Here is an 18721-nt window from a genome sequence, read left to right on the forward strand (position 1 = left end):
CATTTTTAAATGCTGTCTTAAACTGTGTTTGAAAACTGCTTTATTTCAGAAAGTTATAGGATAACTTTGTTAGGTTGCCTTGATGTTATGGTAACTCCCCTTTAATTTGATGATAGAACTTTAACAGTGAGTTTGTTCTCCTACTATATATGCATATATGCTAGTCCATGTGTCTAAGATTACTGCATTCTTGCTGTTTGTCAGCTTCTCTTTTGAGTTCCCACACTCATTTTGTACTTTGAGTATTCCCCTGGACTGCTTTTATTTATGGAGGAGATCAAATAACAGAGTTTCACTACTATAGTAGTGTTTTGATATAGTTTTTGTAACAAGTTGGTTGGAAGTATATGGCTTCTTTATGGATGATTGGCTGTAACTTTCATTTCCTGATAAGAAACTTTGGTTATCAAAGGAATCATATCTTAGAGGTCTTTTCCAACCTAAATGATTCTATGATATCCCCCTGCTATTATGCCATGGCAAACTGCTGAAAATAAACTGGCATACAAAGCTGTTGTGTTTGAAAGGATCTGTTGAGAAAAAGTTTAACCTACAGACTCTACATTTATTCAGCCCTATATTATTACTGATACTAGCCCGGTATTTTTACTGGCAGTGTAGTTAAATATAGAAGTGGATTTATGAAAAAAATGGTCAGCATGAGATATATGAGCTCACTGTCTTTTATCAGGTCTCTTACCAGAGGTAGCCGGATATAAGGAAAAATATATTACTTGGCTCTTTGTATTTTTTTCCTATATGGAAAGCTCAAACAAAAATACAAAAAGTGTTGTTAATATTTCATGGAGAAACAAAAAGACTGATGTAGCAAAAGTATTCATGGCTTTACCTTTAACGTTTGTAGTTCAAAATACTAAAATACGACTCAGACAAGTGATTTGGCAAAACAGTTGTTACAGATCAGATCTCTCTAGAGTTTTGTGCCACTTTCTGTATAAGCTAAATAATTAGCATGTGTGACTGTTGCTCTTTTCAACAAATCCAAATGAATTTGTTCATGTGCACTGGCCATAATAATAGCAGGCTTCAGATTATTGAATACTATTATTATTCCTGTTTCAAAGAAAGCTTGAGAAATTCTTATAATTCTGGTACCCTTGTTGGGAAAATAGTTTTACTAGTATTGGAATAGAAGGCATTGTCAAAGTAACCACAAAACTTGTTAACGTTACCAATTTTGAAAAAAAAAAAATAGTTTTTAAGTACTTTCATCATCCTAAGATAATTGTTTCCATTTAAGCCCTTCATTATTGGTGTTCAGCTAACCAACTACAATAAGCTTGTGGCCAGGTAGGCTCTGAAGCTAAAACTGTGACACAAATGGCATTTGAAGCCCACAGAGCATTGAACCAATTCTAAAAGAACTGGAATTACTTTTGGCACAACTCTTAAAAATTCTTGGCCCTAGTCTAACAGAAACTGTCTGTAACCTCTGAAGTATCGTACTCAAAACTTTCACAACTAAGGAATCTGCTTTTCACTGTTTTATTTTTAAAATAAAAATGGAAATTACTGAGCATAGGATTGTAGTTTACAACAAGAATGTTAAAAGGCTCAAATTTACAGTGCAAGTGTGCAAGATTCTGCATAAACCTAAAGTAATAAGAGTACCTTTAAACAGTTTGTAGTCTAGCCAGAGAAAGCAGATGGTTTGCAAAAGAGGGGAGCAAGATAAAAGTGGTGAGTGAATATGAAGATAGTGCAGAAGTAGACTGTCCGGAGTGAGAGCTATAGCAAGAGGTGATGCCTTCCCCAGTTCATTGGTTTTCACATCCTGCCTGGCTTGCTTGCCAGAGAATTCAGGCTTCCATTTTTTGGGAAGACTGCCAGGTTTAAGACCATATCTTAGAGGATACTTTCAGTGGGCAGTGCTTTAGTAACATTAAAGTGCTGACTTTGACTCACAGAAATAGGAAAATGTTGAGTTAATCTACTGAACCTGGATAAAACTTTTTTAAAGCAAATAGCACTTAAGCCTGATTTGTGATGTAAAACATTTTAACAGATCCCACTGGGCAGTGAATGGTGAATTCATCATCTTCTGAAAGTCAGGGCTTTTAGAGTCAATCAAGTCTAACATTTCAAGTTAAGTCATTTTCAAAGTTCATAAGCTATTTAAAATTGTTCCTTTGATGCAAACCAAAACAAACAAAAAAAAATAAAAATAAAAATAAAAATTACCCAGGACAAAATGCAAAGAATCCAAATTGTGGCTTGCAAGCAGCTGAGATCCAGCTTGCATGCTGGGCTGCATGCTGCTACTGGCACCACAGCTGTGCTGAGGAGGTAGTGGCAGGTCCCCACAAAACCCAGACCCTCCCCTTGCTGTAGGAGGAGGTGAGTGAGGAGGGATGCTGCAGTTGTGTCCCCCACATTGCTGGACTTAGCAGTGTGCATTCCCTAGCCCTGGGCAGTCACTGCTATTTCTCATCCTTGTGTTATCTGTTGTACTCCCCATTTTCTTGGTACATCTGCTGGCATCCTGCCCTATGGAAATTTGGGCATGTGGCATATTGAGTTGGGAAATTTGGTCTTTCTAGCCATAGCTCAAATGTAGCTTTAGACATGGGATTCTCAGTATCCTCTTTAATTGGTTTAACTTAGGCTTGCAACAGCAAATATCTAACTGTACTCTCTATTTGCAGGAGCTGACTCTGAAGTAAAAACTCTTCTGAATTACTGCATGCACCTGCATTTAATTAATATTTTCTGTAGTCTCCATTTCAGCAGAAAGAGACAGGACCCAGCTGCTAAAAATAATGAAATGATTTTGCTGAGGATGCCGAAATATCTTCCTTTATAACTTGCATCTTTGTTACATAAGGTCATTACCCAGCTTGCACAGGCTGGGTAATGAGTGGTCTGCCTCACGGTCTTGGTCTTCTCAAAGATGGTTTATTTGCATATGAGTTACTGATTACAGAAGCAAGAATAATGTTCTCTGAGCTATCCTTGGTTTATCAAGGTAATGTGTATAACTAGTGTGTTCAGTGGTGCTAAATCTTACACTGTATTATTCCATTTTAAATGCTCACTTACTGTAGGAGAAGCAGATATGGGAAGTATCCTATATCATCAATTTCTGTATCTTTTTTTTCAATATAACAGCTAATTCGACATTAAAAAAAAAAAAAAAGTTACTATGATAATTTCCAATACCTTGATACAGAAGCCTAATACTGAATTTAGAGATATATCCTTCATATTTTGCATTCCTGTCACTGAACTACAATTATGCAATGTGAATAAAAAGAATCTTCATATATAATCTTTGGTAACACAAAGATAAGTTAGCAAGAAATGACTATGAGTTATTTTCTTAAAAAGGCATACTGGTATTTCAGTCATCATATATCTCCTTTTCTTGTAGTTGCTTTTTTTTTTTTAATATTTTCAAAATATGAGATGACTTTTGAGATTTGAACAAGCACTAGCAGGGAGTAGGCTAAAATCGCCACAGTAAGTTGCATGGTTAGCTTAAGGTAATTTTTCTGTTGCTCAGGGTGAAAGCTATTAAACTTCACCTCCTGAACTTCTGTAGGCAAATAGTGCCTAAGGGCAATGATTCAAATACTGAGCTGTGCCCCCGTGAACTATCTAACCCAGAACCTTGGTGGTGATCCTGTCTTTCCAGTACTTGAAAAGTACATTGATTCATTGTCTTTTTTCTTTTGTCTTGCTTCAGTTTCAAATGTCTTGCTTTCAGTTTGTGAGAACAGTAATCCTATGAATTTGAACCTCCATGTTGCTTACTTGCCAACCTTTTGCATTGTTTTGTTAGTACAGTTTTCTGATGTATTGGTTAGAGCATAATGTAGTGACCTACTTGTGTCTGGTGATTAACAGGGAGAAATATCCTCACTAATACAGGGTAACTGTTCCAGACAGACAGGCCTAATGTGTTCTCTGTCAAATCTGAAATTCCTAGAAAGTCTTAGAAAAATATCCTTTGGCTGTTCTGGAACAGAGAATGCAAAGAAACTTTTGGCTCCTATATTTTTTCCCTACACCCTGTGATATCATCATGATAACATAACATCACGAGGGTAGGACCTATCATCTTTAGAGCATCTCTTCTGGTCATGAGCTTTGTTCATATGATGCCTCTAGTGAAACAAAGAAAGAAAGCAAATTATGGCCTCGATAGCTGACAGGGCGGGAGGTGGAGGTGGTTCTGTGCTGACAGATTGAAAGTATATGGGTATTACTGAAAAGCTGGTACTGAAAGTCCCATAGAGTTCTTCTGATGAAATGGTTTGTTTTCTTTAGTTGTAGCTTTCTGTAATCATCTGAAAGTATTTTATTAAAAGTGTAGAAAGTTATCTTTTTAAACCATCTTCCAGAAATTCAAAATGAATGACTATTTTGTCTTATTTTTTTGCCCTGCTCCTCATCTCTTTTAGTTTCTAGGCTAACCTGATAAAAATAACTGTTTTCCTAACTGATCTCCTTTCTCACACTTTCATCTCATAAAAACTAGGCCTGGTATTCAACTGATATGAATTGATGTAGTTCTCTTGACATACACTGTTATGTGCTTTTAATGAACTGCATGTCTGGTCTGTCATCTTTGCATGTGAGCCAGTTTTTCTTGTTTATTTCTATGAAATAACAACAATAGCAGGTTGTGCTGAATCATTCTGAAATGTCCATTTGGGCTTATCCAAAACTGATTCTGTGCCATTGATGGTCAAGACCATTCAACCATGGTAGCTCTGATCAAGACTAAGAAAAAAAGGGCTGTGAAACATGTTGTTGAATTGCTTATGCTTTAATAGATTTCTGAAGTCAGGCCTTGGGTTAGCAAGAATCCCATTAAGTTAGAGTCTAGCTGAAGGAACTATAACATACAATATGTTCATAGCATTATTCATAAATCATCTGCTTCCCCCACAACTAATTAGTATTTTAGGTGAATAGGTGTCCAGTCCAACATGCATAAAAATAAAACAAGTTGCTACTGATGCTTGTACTTTTATGAAGCAGCGGATGTACCATGGTTTAATAAAATTTGAGATAGAGATAATTTCAAAAAAAGGTAATACCCACATAAGGATCTCAAGTGCGATGCAGTTTTCTAATCTAGTTAGATGTGTTCATGAAAAATATTTTGACTTTGCCTAACTTAAAGTCATGCAAAGCATTTGATATATTACATCTTAAGAAACACTGAGCACTAAAGAGGCAAATACTGAAATCTCTGCTTTTTTAATTGGGCATCAGTTGCTCTTCTAAACATAAGCAGACTGAGGAGACCAAACACTGGCAGAACTAAGTAGAGGCAAAGACATCAACTCTTTCGTAACTCTACCTCTCTTCTGTTTGGCATCTCCTTCTTTTTACTGAAGTCCAGTGGAAGCAGGAGAGAGAGCATCCTGTGGAATGCATGATGCAGCAGCAGCTTTGCTCACAGGGCTTGTAGGTGGCAAAGGGCATGTCCCTCACTCCCTCTAAAACAAAAGTACTGAAATGAAGAGGTGAAGGCTGAAGGAAGGGGGTAAAATTCATCCAGGCACAAGATGAAAGTTCACAGACACTTACATCCTGTAAGAGGAGGACCCCAAATTTGTGGGGAATCTTTGTCAGTTGGCAAGTCAATAAACTGTAAACTATGCAAAGTATGAGTAACAATCTGATAGATAATAGGTTATAAATGTGGGTTGTCTGGGTTACCATCAAGTCTCTGACCCCTTTTACTTGTCAGAGATTTCTCTAATGAGGCATATAAAGAATGTAAACCAGCTAAAGTTTCTCTTTTTTTGCCCCTGACCCCAAAGAATTCAAAAAGATCCCTTTTCAGAGAGAACAAGAAATGCTTGAACAGAGTTTCTGCTGAGACTCTGCTTGAAGAGACTCTGCATGCTTTTTTTTTTTTTTTTTCTCCCTCAGGGAAAAAAATTAATGGATTTGCAGGATTTTATTCTTAAAAAGCTTAATAAATCTTGGGCATGTAATGTTTACAGCCTAAGAGTAACTCTAGATTCAGAAAGGACTGTCCCTAGGAAGAGAAATCATACTTCATATTTCATAATACCAATAAAAATCTGTTAAAGGATTAATGAGCGTCAGTTGAATTATTATTATAATTAATAATTCCATCAAAATTCAGCTAACCATGTGCCAATAAATACCAAGTCTTCGAATTTATTGTTACAAGGAAGTTCTAAACAAAAAAAAAAAAAAAGGAAACATGATTGGCAGTCTCAGAAACTGTAGTAGAGAGGTGTTCAGCTAACCCCTGAAGAATGAGCCTTCCTGCAAGGAATGCTCTATTTTAACAATGCTCCAAATGCTAATTCAGGCTACAGAAAAACAGACATATGCAGCTTAGCAGATGGGTTACAAACAAGGGATATATGGTACTGATGAGCTGTATTTAAGAAATTCTGAAATTCAATGTGCTGGTGTAAAAAATAGCTTCCTGCTCTTCCCTCTCTAAATATCTCTTCTGAACATATATAGTAATATGAAGTCTAACCGCTATGGCACCAGCACTGTGTTCAATCACTCTTTCAAATTTGCAGAAAAATTAAAGATCCTTAGAGTTCAGCAGAACTGTACGTGGGAATATTACATTATTACAAAACAAAACAAACAAAAACAAAATCAAGCAAACAAACAAAAAAAAACCACACACACACACACAAACAAGAACACTTGTGGTCTACATGGTGAGCTCTGTTTTAAAAAATTGCAAGACAAATAACTATCAGTGAGTGCTCTTGTGACTTCTATGATATGTCTATGGTACTCAGTAAAGTAGGTGAGGGAGTAAGGGCAGGGGATGCAGCTTTTGTCTCTACAGCTCAGTGCTCCTCCTCTTGCTTCCCCCCAGGACAAGTTGGCCTCTTTGGTAGCTCCTGTTCCCCAAACCATGCAAGAATTATAACAGAATCAGCACTGTTACTTAAAACTTTTCACCCAGAGTCCTTTATGTACAATAAAAAAAAAAAAAATTAGAGTGCTGGTATAAGCACCTTCTCCTCGTTTTACAGACGTGGAAATTAAGATGTGGGAAAAAATGAGTAGGTGACAAGGTTTGTAAAAGAAGGCAGTGGCAAAAATCCAGAGAAGACATAGATGATTTTATTTCTGCTCCTCTGCTCAGATATGTCAGTATCTGATGGAAGAAATGGTGTTTTTTATATTGTATTTTTCAGAAGGGGAAGTGAAGCGAATTCATAAAACCTGAGAAAATACTTTTCTTTTGACTTTCAAAGAGGACATATTCTAAAACTGCTAGCTCATTAAATTGCAGAAGAAGGTTTAAAAGTTGTCTGTGAGAATAAACAAATGAGATCTGCAGCAAGCCAACAGGAAAGCCAGGGTTCTGCAAATGAAATGCTTTTTGCTTTGCTGCAGTGTCTGGAAGGGAGGTCACCCTAATCCCAGTTATCACCTGAATTTTTCTCACATATGAAAAATCGGCTCAAAAATGAGCAGTGAGACAATGGCTGGTGACTGTAGAAGCTTGGAAAGTTTTGCTTTGCTTCACATTTTTGCTTAGATTTATTCACAGAGTACATCTTTGGCAGAAATTAAACAAAAATACCCAATATTGAGTTTGGTGAGTATTCTGGATTTAGGCATGAAACCTTCTTACCTCACCCTTTCTGTTTTGTAGTTTAATGTGCTTTACTGCTCTTTCCTTCTGTCTCTTTCTTCCTTCATTTTCCTTGCCTGACACGCTTTCTTGGGTGTGTATTATTTCTTTCTTCCCTCAGAGTCCTTGTCAGTTTTGAATAGCAAAAGACATCTTCATCTTCTCTGCTGAAGAGTCAGCTAGTAGTTATCTTTATATTTTCTTTAGCTTGTTGAAACACTACAATCCTATATGTAGCAGCTTAAAAAAAAAAAAAAAAAAAAAAGAGAGAGAGAGAGAGAAACCAGGAAAGGAGGGTGCTACAAAAGAGATTGGAGGAGATGGGAAATTTTGTTCTTTATTAAAAACATTGAAATGCATCCACTACTTAGCTATTACTTGCTATGGGAAAGAATCTCCTTTACAAAACATGAAAACTAAAATTTCAGTTAGGTTCTTAAAAGACGGTGTGCTATAAATAGAATGTGAATAGTGCAGCTGGGCAGCACTATAATAGAATTTCCTTCTGTTATACAAGAGAAATAAGGATGACCTTCATAACTCACTGTAGGGTCTCTCTTTTATGAATTATGAGACATTCAACTATTAGTGGAATTAAAATCTATAACACTGCCAATCATTGCACTATATCCCTGTGGAGCCCTTCCTCTTACTGTCAGCATGAGGGAGTGTGCAGTCTCTGCAGATATATGCCAATGATATGTTTATAGCCCAAGCAAAGAATATAGCTTTTTTAAAAAATTATTTTTCTCTCTCTCTCTCTTTTTTTTTTTTTTTTCCTTCTGTGATTCAGCAGTTGTGTGCAGTTGCTACATCATTTGACACTTTAAGAGCAGCACTGTAAATCTGTAGTCATAGAATCACAGAATGGTTTGGGTTAGAAGGGACCACCCAGTTCTAACCTTGTTGTGGACAGGTCCACCTCCCACTAGACCAGGTTGCTCAAATCCCCATCCAACCTGTCCTTCAACACTTCCAGGTCAGGGCTATATGGATGATATATACATGTATATATACAAGAGTCATGGTGACAAGTTGCTGGTAAGAAGATGTAGGTAAGAATGTTTTTAAATTATGCACTTTTTTAAAGGATAGGAGGCTTAAAATAGAAGACTAAGCTCAGATCAGGGTGTCAGATGAGACACTAGCCAAAACTGAGTTGTTTTGTGAGTTTTTTTGTTTGTTCTCCTGAAATAACCTTTGAACTGAATCATTGGAAATTTATTGTAATTTGTACCAGAACTGAAATGAAACAGCTTTTTGCAAAGTTGAACCCAAACATAGCTGAGAATATACCGGTAGAATCCATGGTTCAAATATGTAGAAGCCTTTCTTACAACTCGCAGTTATGACTGAGTTTATTCCTCACTTGAGAAAACTCAAGATCTTCAATCAGTGCATTCTGCAAGCAAAGCCTTCCTTCCTGCTCATTAGAAAAAGAGATAACATCTGGACAATATAAATCTTCTTCTTCTTCTTCTTCCTTTTCTTTCTGGCTTTTTTTTTTTTTTTTTTTTTAATTTTATTTTTCAGATGAAATGAGCTAGCATTTTTGTTTAGGACTCCACTGCTGTTGTCCAGTAACTGACATGCTTAGGGAGATAGGGAGTATTACTACTGTGTTAGTCCTGTTCCTAACATGGGCAGATGGAGTTACATCACTTCCAAACACCAGTATGCATCTAAAGTGGTTTTGTCAGTGTATTTCAAGGTACAGAAGTGCTTTTTCTATCTTGAAGAAAATAATTACTTTTTCAATATAGGGCTAATAGGGAAATGGAAGTGTGTATTAGGGTAAAGATGAGGTGCTGTCCTGAGAATTATGGACAAAGTGAAAGCAAAACCACACCTTTGTCAGTGTCTAAAAGAAAACCAGTACCTCTCAATTAGTTTAAATTTCTACTGGGGATTGGCTCAACCTGTTTCACAGAATCTCATTGAAAAATATATTCCTCTTTTTTTTTTTATATATATTTTTTGCTATTCATGCATGCACCTAGTTCATCATGGCTAATTAGGTGTTCTGAATTATCATCTTCAATTGTTACAAATGTCACATCTTTAGATGATATTGGGTACATAATGAAGAACTGTCATAGTTTCAGTTATCTGTGGGGTCTGTGATTGATCAATTCTTGACAACAAAGAATTGTTAACAGGGCTGCATGGTGAAGCAGTCAGTGGAAAATTCCCTTTCATAATGTTTCTATCTAATTTTGGAGCACCGCCACTGCCACACATGAAATAACAACACAATTGAATTTCTTTTTGCTGGCATTTAGCAAGACCTATGGGGGTGTGCAGAAATCAATGGGGGATCAGGAGTCTGGAAAATTACATACTTGAAGAATTAATGAACTATAATTCCGTATTACATCCTCAATCACATTTTGCTTCCTTTTCATTAATGGAACTAAATTAGTTTTCCATGGACAGGGTACTTTAAAAAATGCAATCATGCTCTTGATGGGATTTAAAAAAAAAATTAAAAAATCTGTTTCAACGACAGTTATTTTTTCATGCAACATGACAGTTGGAAATTTAGAGGGAAGAACATGTATGCAGCATTGACTCAACCTGTTGAAGCAATTTTTAATGTGACGATTATAACTCCAACTCTAGTTTTCAGCCCTTTGAGGCAGATTATGGTGTTAAGGTGACTCAGACAGAATTTCTGCAAGAGTCTGGGTGAAGTAGAGACATAAAGAAGAGTAGCAACTTCAAAGGCATTTAAAATGCATTTCTTCCTGCATTGGCCTAAATCATTATACAGAGGAGTAGGAAGAGGAAAGACCGTAGTCTTCACTGTTCTTTGAAGGCTTTATCCGAGATAACTGATATTTCTAATACTATATCAAGACCTTTTACTCATGGAATTATGCTATTCTAAGATAAAATTGTAGGTGACTCTACTCTTTGCTATGCCCCAGCAGTAAGGCCAACAGTAGTCTGGCTCTTCATGATTTGAATCTATAACTGAATAAAATGCTGGGATGCTAATATGGTTAAAGTCAAGAATATTCTATAGTTTAGTGGAAGCTTTGATGTGAGAGCCCATAAAATGGAAAGCATGTCCTAGTATTCATACTATAATATGATATCTTTAAAGAGTTGCTGGAAGTTGAAAAAATCAGAGTGAGCTTGTAAGCAAAATCAGGCTCTAGAACATCCATTAATAAAGGAAAGAGTTCCTTTTGGGAACCATCAGTAATATTTCAAGAAAGGATCTGATCAGACTTTACAGAATGTATTTAATAGGCATTCTAAAATAACTGCTTTTCCGACATAACTCGTATCTTCTTCAACTACTTATTATAGCAGTCTAGGCTTCATTCTCACTTTAAAAAAAATATCTTCTGTCTGATATACAGATACATGCACTGCATGCAGTGTATGGGAATGTAGCAGGATGGAAATCCCGAAAGCTGATATTTTAACAAGATAGCTCCAGTATATTGAACTAGTTTCAAGCTCTTATATTTCTCCACTGGGACCTGTTTTTTTTTTTGTTGTTGTTTTGTTTTGTTTTGTTTTTTGTTTTTGTTTTTAAGATTTCAAATCAAATGTCTGATTGAACAACAGGGTCTTCTCAAGTATTACCATATTAGAAACTTGCTATAAAATGAAAACCAACACAAGCATTTCTCGTCTTAAATATGGGACTCTGAAACTTGCCATAGAGGTGATGAATCCTTTCACAGCTACTGAGTTTTGACAGCAGATACATTATGCAGTACAGTGAACTTTTATTTTGTCTTACTCAGTAAGGCCTTTTCCCCACTGCATACATATTTACTAAAATCAGATATCCCAGACATCCTAATGTTACCAGGCATACTGTTATCTGAGCATAAGTCTGAATAGCTGGGACATGGTCTCTTACACTCGAGTCAGACATAAAACCCTTGAAAATGCATTGAAAAATGCAAAGACATATCAAAGTCTGACTGTTCCAAATGTACTCAGGAAAAACAAAAACAAACAAACAAAAAAAAAACATTGAAGACTTCTTTTTTTTTTTTTTAAACAGCTTAATAGTACCCTAAACAACTTATTTGGCGATCTGTTTCTGACATAATTTTTCTTTCAGTGTATGCATTTTATTTATACTTTTTGTGGGGATAGGATGTGGGTGGCTCTGGAGGTTAGCATTAGGCTCGAAAGGCTGTTGCATTTGAAATGAGATCTCAGGGTAGCCTAAGCCAGTAGTGACTGAATATTACAAAAGTTGCTGGCTGCTCATTTATCTTTATAAATACATCTAGTTAAAATAAAAAAAATAACACTGGGACAGATTACTGTAATTGTGAGTCTATTAATTGGCTGTCTTAGCTGAGTGCCATGTGCTATACTGTCCCAGAAAAACTTCCAAGATGGAAATAATTAATTTATACATATTCACAGCTTCCAATCTGTGGTGTTTCCTTCGTGACATGAAGAGGCTGCTGAGGCTTTGGTTTGCATTGACCTGTATAAAGAAGTTTATGAAATAAAAAATTTTTGGACTAAACTGTGCTCTATGTCTCTAACTCTGTGTTTGATGGTGGCATGATGACTATTCTGAGAGGAGGATTTGGTGATTAATATTTCAGTCCTGAAGTGAGTAATGCAAAATGGTATAGCCATACCCCGCCTCTCATCACACATGGCTCTTTGTTGAGTGCAGCTTGACCACATTAGAGAGCTTGGTCCTATTGCTGGATGAAAGAGTACTACTATCTTTCAAATTGGCAATTTTATACCACTTTCTATCTTCAAAGCTTTTATTATACAGAAATTCTCTAATAATATTCATCAGACTGCTAGCTTTTCTTCTTTTTTTTTTTTTCCTTACTGTACCAGTGGATAATTTGCTAATGATCTTATTTTACTCTTCAGGGAGCAGGGTTTTCTTAGTCTCCCCAAGAGCAAGGGTGTAATAGCTGAAACTGTTGCTACAGTTCAGGAAATGAGTGATTATGAGGTATAAAGGAGGTGATTTGGAAGAGCATTTTTTTTCGTGTCAAGGAGAGCTAGCTGTACACAGTACTTACTTCCAAAACGCCAGACACTGTTTTTCAAAGTGGGGCTTCAGTTTGGGAAAAAAAAAAAAAAAAAAAAAAAAAAAAGCTGTTTTTTTTCCCCTGTTGAAAGTTGGGTGACAAAATATTGACAAAACCAGGCTGACTGATTTCAGTTTCAGAAAAACGTACAGGATACTGAATATTTGAAAACCAAATCACGTGCAACATAAGTGTGTAATAATCAGTTACCCTGTTTTATGGCAGTATGGTACGTACAGTATTGCTGTGAGTACATTCATGAACTACATCAGGTAGAGATTCCCTGTGTTTCTGATGTTTTCTGAGCTCAGTCAGTCTCATACATGTGTGTTCTCCAGACAGTTCAAGAGGTGAACCACAAATCTGCTGCCTTGCAAGTGTCCTTAGGTGTGAACATGGCCAGAATGGGGTGTTGCCATGTAGCTGCTCTCTGGACTAGGGTGAAGGTTTCTGGTGGAAACGACCAGTCTTAGTGTTACTGCCTGTTCCAAATCTGATGCCTCACATGAGTGGGGTGTCAGATTTGGTATGTGCAATTGTGCAACCTGTTTGAAAAGGAAAAGAGAAAAATAGAGAAAATGCTGCCTCTGTGATAGTCAGTGGGAGTTCTTCCATAAATTCAGGGCTTGGATTAGACCATTAGCTCTAGATCATGACACAAATGACACTCTGTTTTACAATTAGTTGAAGAAGGGAACTTACAAACTCAAAATAAGATGTCTATTTTGTCTGTCTGCTTACAGATGCAGTGAAAAAATGACATCCTTCCTCTCCTTGTACTTTTTTTTTTCAGAAGTGAAAATATAAAGTCCTTTCAGTAACTTCTTTCTATAGAACAGTATTTCATTTTCTATGCCTTTCTAGTACAGCATCAAACAGAACTTCATTAGTGCTGTTAATGTTCCGTATAGCCCACTGATATACCATAGCCACTGGCCAAGCAAAACTTCAATCAGTTTTTTTTTCCTGTTGTCAGCTCACACCTCTGACTGAGCAGCTGCAAGATGATTCATCGGAGAACGTTTCACCATAGGACAGAGAAAAATTATTTCTAGCTGCTTTTTCCATACTAATAAGATCATTTCAGTTGTAGAGACTTTTGCAGCACTTCCTGAGCCATGCTATGCCCATTTGAAAATAGAAATCCTTTCATCCAAATGTCAAGAAAATTTTCCATGAAATCATTGCTTTGGCTCCGCAAAATATGTCTCTGCTGTGATTTCTTAACAGAATTGTGACTCTAACAGAGTTTTGTCCTATTACAGAGAAAGTCTGATAGAATTAATAATGAACATTAGTTGAGAGATTTAATGAAAAATGTTGTGCATAAAGAACATTTATGTTCTGAAACCCACCAACACATGCTGTATAATATCATTTGCCTACAAAGTTGGTGTGAGAATTTATTTATTTATTATTTACTCTCTTTGCTGCAAAATCATGTAAGGAATAATGAATTTTTCACTGTCCATGCAGCAATAGTTCCAATGGAATGATTTCAGGCAAACAAACTGTCAAGAATACGACATTTCTTAAAGACCAACAGTGTGCTTCCATCTATGCTTTTTATGGTAGCCACTCCTTCATAACTCCACTCAACTTTGCATGCTGCCATAACAAACCAGAAGGGTGTATTTCTTTGTTTATTGGCATTTGTAAAAGCTTTTCATTTCAAGCACTATTTCTTGTGATATGGGTTTGTCAGCTAGTTTGCAAATAAATACAAAAACACACTCTTGTTGTCAGTTTACCAATACTGATGTGACATTCAAGACTTGTTTTTCCTGAATAATCAGTAAGTGAATTCAGTAGAATGCATTCAGCCTGTGCCTGCAATACTGTGCACATAATTATAAAAGTTACAGATTCACAAATAAATTGTCCTGAAGAGAGGAACACAGGCTTTCTTTAATTAATATCTGTTCCTATGAACTATAGGACACTCTTTCCTCCACCTCATCATAATGAAATAAATTCCATTTTCCAAAAGAAGACATATGCTATCTGGTTTCTTAATGTGTGATATTAAGTAACATTAAGAAGCAATCACATGCTTCATCGATTCTCTTGGGCCTGTGGCTCTGACCACCCCCAGCAAGTTTTCTTGTACTGAGCAGATGATCCCAAACCTATAGGATGATAACATAGGTTATGTCCAGGCAGGTAAGCTGTCTCCCAGACTGAATGCACCCCAATGGTAAGGGATCTTCTAGATTGCAGTCCTCCTTTCTTTTCCTTTCACTTTTCTTAAGCAATCTGTGGGTACATGAGTGAATACCTGTAGAGAAGGCACAGACTGCAAACCAACCTTTTTTCACTACAGCAACATAATTTCCATCGATCTTCCTCTGATCTCTCAAGCACTTCTGAAGTCCCACTGGCTCCTGGCTGCTCACAAGAAAAAGACCAGAGTTTATACTGATTTAGAGAGAGACACACTGAGCAGCTGAAGGTTGCAAAGGTTTGGCATTTCCCAGTCCTGCAGCAGGAGCACTTACATGATTATACTGCCCGTCACCATGGAGTTGAAAATTCTGTGTTTTAAACCAATTGAGATTTAGGACTTAATTTATGGTACACAAAGCTGAGAAGGACTGTGGGCAGTATTTTGACATACATTACATATAGCTCAGTGGTCACATCACATCTCTCCTCTGTAGTCACATCCCAGAGGATACTAGATCAACTGCTGAGGTATTTCTGAGAGTTTGAGTCTTAATTCAATTCATTTTATCAGTTCTCAGATTCCTGGCTAAATTTGTACCTCGGCCAGCACGGCGAGTACATTGAGGGTTTATTCAATATTCAAAGCTTTTTGTTTCGGAAGGAAGTTTGTGTGCGTATTTTGTCTCCCTCTGTGCCTGTTCCATGGGCACATCTCAGTCAACCTGCTGTTCCATTAGGTATGCTACCCTTTATATGAAACAGTGATAATGTGATAAATCTGATAATAAAGAACCCATTTTTATCCCTGTCTGACTACATGCTCCCTGAAATTCCCTACCTGTTAACAGAACTCATGTTCTGGAACCTACTCATTAATATGGCTTACTGCTTAACTGAAGGCACTAGAAATGAACCTGTGGCAAAGTTCTCTACTTTACTAAATCCGTGAGTTCAGGTATCTGCAAGACATGCCTTTGAGGATACTGGATCTAGTGAGTGCGTCCAGAAATTCATTCTACTGCGGGTCATTACTGTAATGTTTAGTTAGTAGAAGTGCTTCTTTAAAGAAATTGGCATCCCAAAGAAATTATCAGGAGAAGGAGAAAGCGTTGTATTTCATCTTCAGGATCTAAGCTTTGGTTTGGAATCCCAGCTGCTCTTTTTGATTGTGAGAGAAGTGAACTACAGTCAGTTATGCTGAGAGTCAGCAGCATGATGATGTAAGTCAGCAGGAACTCCATGAGACAGGGAAGTCCTACTGACCTAATATCAGTGTTACCAAGGACCACAGCAAACATTTAATGTTTGATATGGCACCAGAAAATAAAAATAAACAAATAAAATAAAATAAAATAAAATAAAATAAAATAAAATAAAATAAAATAAAATAAAATAAAATAAAATAAAATAAAATAAAAGAGAGAAAAAAAAGTTTTATCAAGCAGCTTATACCCAAAAGGTTAACATCTTATTTGAAGTGGGATCCAATTCCTTCCTTCATGCTGTGGGCAACTTACACAGAAGACAGACTACCTAGCATGTACTGTGAAAAATTGAGTTGCTAATATGTAAACAGTAAACTGAAATCAGCAGAACTCCAGGTAGCAAGGCCAAAAGTGTTAGCCAAAAACTGTTATGGAAATGATTTAAAATTTTACAATAAATAAGTAAAAATTCAAGTGGCAATAATCAGAACACTTCTGTGAAACCCAGAAATAAAAGAGAGATTGTTTTTCCATCAAATGGATGTGTTAATTTCTTCTGTGTGAATTTTCTTTCCTTTTTTGTTCTTTTGAACCAGACATTGACGAATGCTCAGATGGCTTTGTTCAGTGCGACAGCCGAGCTAACTGCATTAACCTGCCTGGGTGGTACCACTGTGAGTGTAGAGATGGCTACCACGACAATGGGATGTTTTCACCAAGTGGGGAATCCTGTGAAGGTCAGTATCTAAGAAAGGTGGGGTAGTGTTATAGCTTGCATTACAGTGGTGTCTAGTATCTCAAGCCGTTGTGGACAAGTATTGTCTTGGGCACTGTTATCAATGAAAGTTAAACCTTGACCGAAGAAATCATTGTCTAAATAAGCATCGTAAGCAAAAGGCAAAAGAAAATAAAGTATGAATATTTCTAATTTCTATGTGCAGCATTAATGGCTATTTCTATGACTTGCTAAGATAATATGCAGTCAGGCACTGTGCTTAAAAGAGTCTCACTGGCCTGGCATCTGCTTCTGTGCATTAGTGATTTCCCACAGGCTGATAGTAAGCACTGTAATCTGTCACTCCACAGTAATCTGTTTATATGTCAGGTTCTTTATGTGTATAAATGAGCCTGAATCTAGACCCCAGTTTTTCCACTTCATTCCTCTTACACTGAAATAACCTGTGATGAAAATATTTACTGTTGCAAAGAATGATTTTGCAGCCCTAACACTCTTACCCACATTCAGGTTAATACTGGGATCCTTCTCTGTGCACAGACCAACAACTACTTTTAGAAAGTTGTTATTTGAAGGACAACCTCACAAACTGTGAAGTTCAGTGGACTTGGGGATGGGGCAAAACACAGGGCGCAGGAAATGAGAGGGTGACAAGTAGATGGGAAAGGTTTTTTTGTTAATGAATGATGCTAGAGAGAACAGCAGGTTAGTGAGTACACAGTTATTTTCAAATGCATATCTCTTAGTATAAAATGTTCTTCCTCTTTTAAGAGCTGCTGATCTTAAGTAAGAGAACAAACCTACCTGTTTTGCCATAGACTACTTATGGCAAAATTAGGAGTTTTTCTCCCTGCTGTCTCTAAATGCTTAAATATTCAGTGCTCACACTGTGTAAGCTTTCCCGTCTTACTGTTTAAACTCACATTGGTGGGCTGCATTAGCCCCAAAGGGAAAGAATTGAATTAATTTCACTAAGGCAGACACACAGACAGTTCTCCAGGAGTGAGAATGACCTTTTCGGTATCCCCATCATCAATACTTTATTTCAACACATTTTCACCACAGCTGAAAGCCTGTATTCTCAGGAGAATCCAGTGATTTGAATCAGCCACTGCTTTCATAAGTTCAGCTTTCTTTGTCAAGAACTAACTAAATGTCAGTGTTAGCTGGCCAGGTGTTAGGACAGGAAGGTGCAAAGACTTCTGACGAAGTTGTGACAATGGCAATGAAAAGTTGTGATGCTTCTGATTGCAACGTCACCTTTTGTCACTCATGGCACAGGTACCCTGTCCAGGCATTTATGGAAATGTTCTCAATACCCCAGGTTTTATCTTCAACATCAATATAGTATTTGTCTTGTGGGCTGAACCTTCAGGTTTGGCAAGTGCTGTGTCAAGAAATCTGAGATGTAAAATGAAACTAAAGGTATGATGCTTTTAACAATACCTCTGTTAAGATGTATGCAAACATGGAATGATTAAGCAACAATTTGTAAGGAAAGGAAAAAACAAGGAAAAAGAAATATGGAGACTGCCACATGTATGCAAAAGTATCAGTTATTAGCATGCTTTGGCATTTTCTACAAAGTTTCAGCAGCACATATTAAACATATGCAGAGTATAGCATAATTAGAATTAATTCACAGATGCCAGGAAAATATCTTCATTGCTGATAACTTTGGTCACAATCAGTGGGAACACTTTCCGTTTGATCAATTGCAGCTCCAAATTTTGGAATATTTGGAGATAGGTAGGAAAACTGGATATTTTATTAGTCTCACTGCATCACTTTTTATAGTATTGAAGACTGTGACATTATCTCTCAAACAGAAAAACGGTTTGGAAAGTTGAACTTTCAGCAGTAGAGTACAGCAGTGCAAAAGCAATTGGTTTCTCCCTTGTCAGATCTTTCCACTGTGAGAGTTACCCCTACTGGGTTTAAAGGCAGT

The 18721-nt window shown here is 36.8% G+C and overlaps 1 protein-coding gene across 1 annotated transcript in view; it reads left to right on the forward strand.

Moving 5' to 3' along the window:
- Nucleotides 1-18721, forward strand: part of NELL2 (neural EGFL like 2) — a 146826-nt gene that overhangs the window by 114088 nt on the left and 14017 nt on the right. The window contains exon 16 of the mRNA XM_068669366.1: nt 16634-16774. Coding sequence (XP_068525467.1) covers nt 16634-16774 — 141 coding nt within the window. The remainder of the gene's footprint in view (nt 1-16633; nt 16775-18721) is intronic.

The sequence above is a fragment of the Anas acuta genome, chromosome 1 (assembly GCF_963932015.1).
Source record: "Anas acuta chromosome 1, bAnaAcu1.1, whole genome shotgun sequence".
In the NCBI taxonomy this organism is placed as follows: Eukaryota; Metazoa; Chordata; class Aves; order Anseriformes; family Anatidae; genus Anas; species Anas acuta.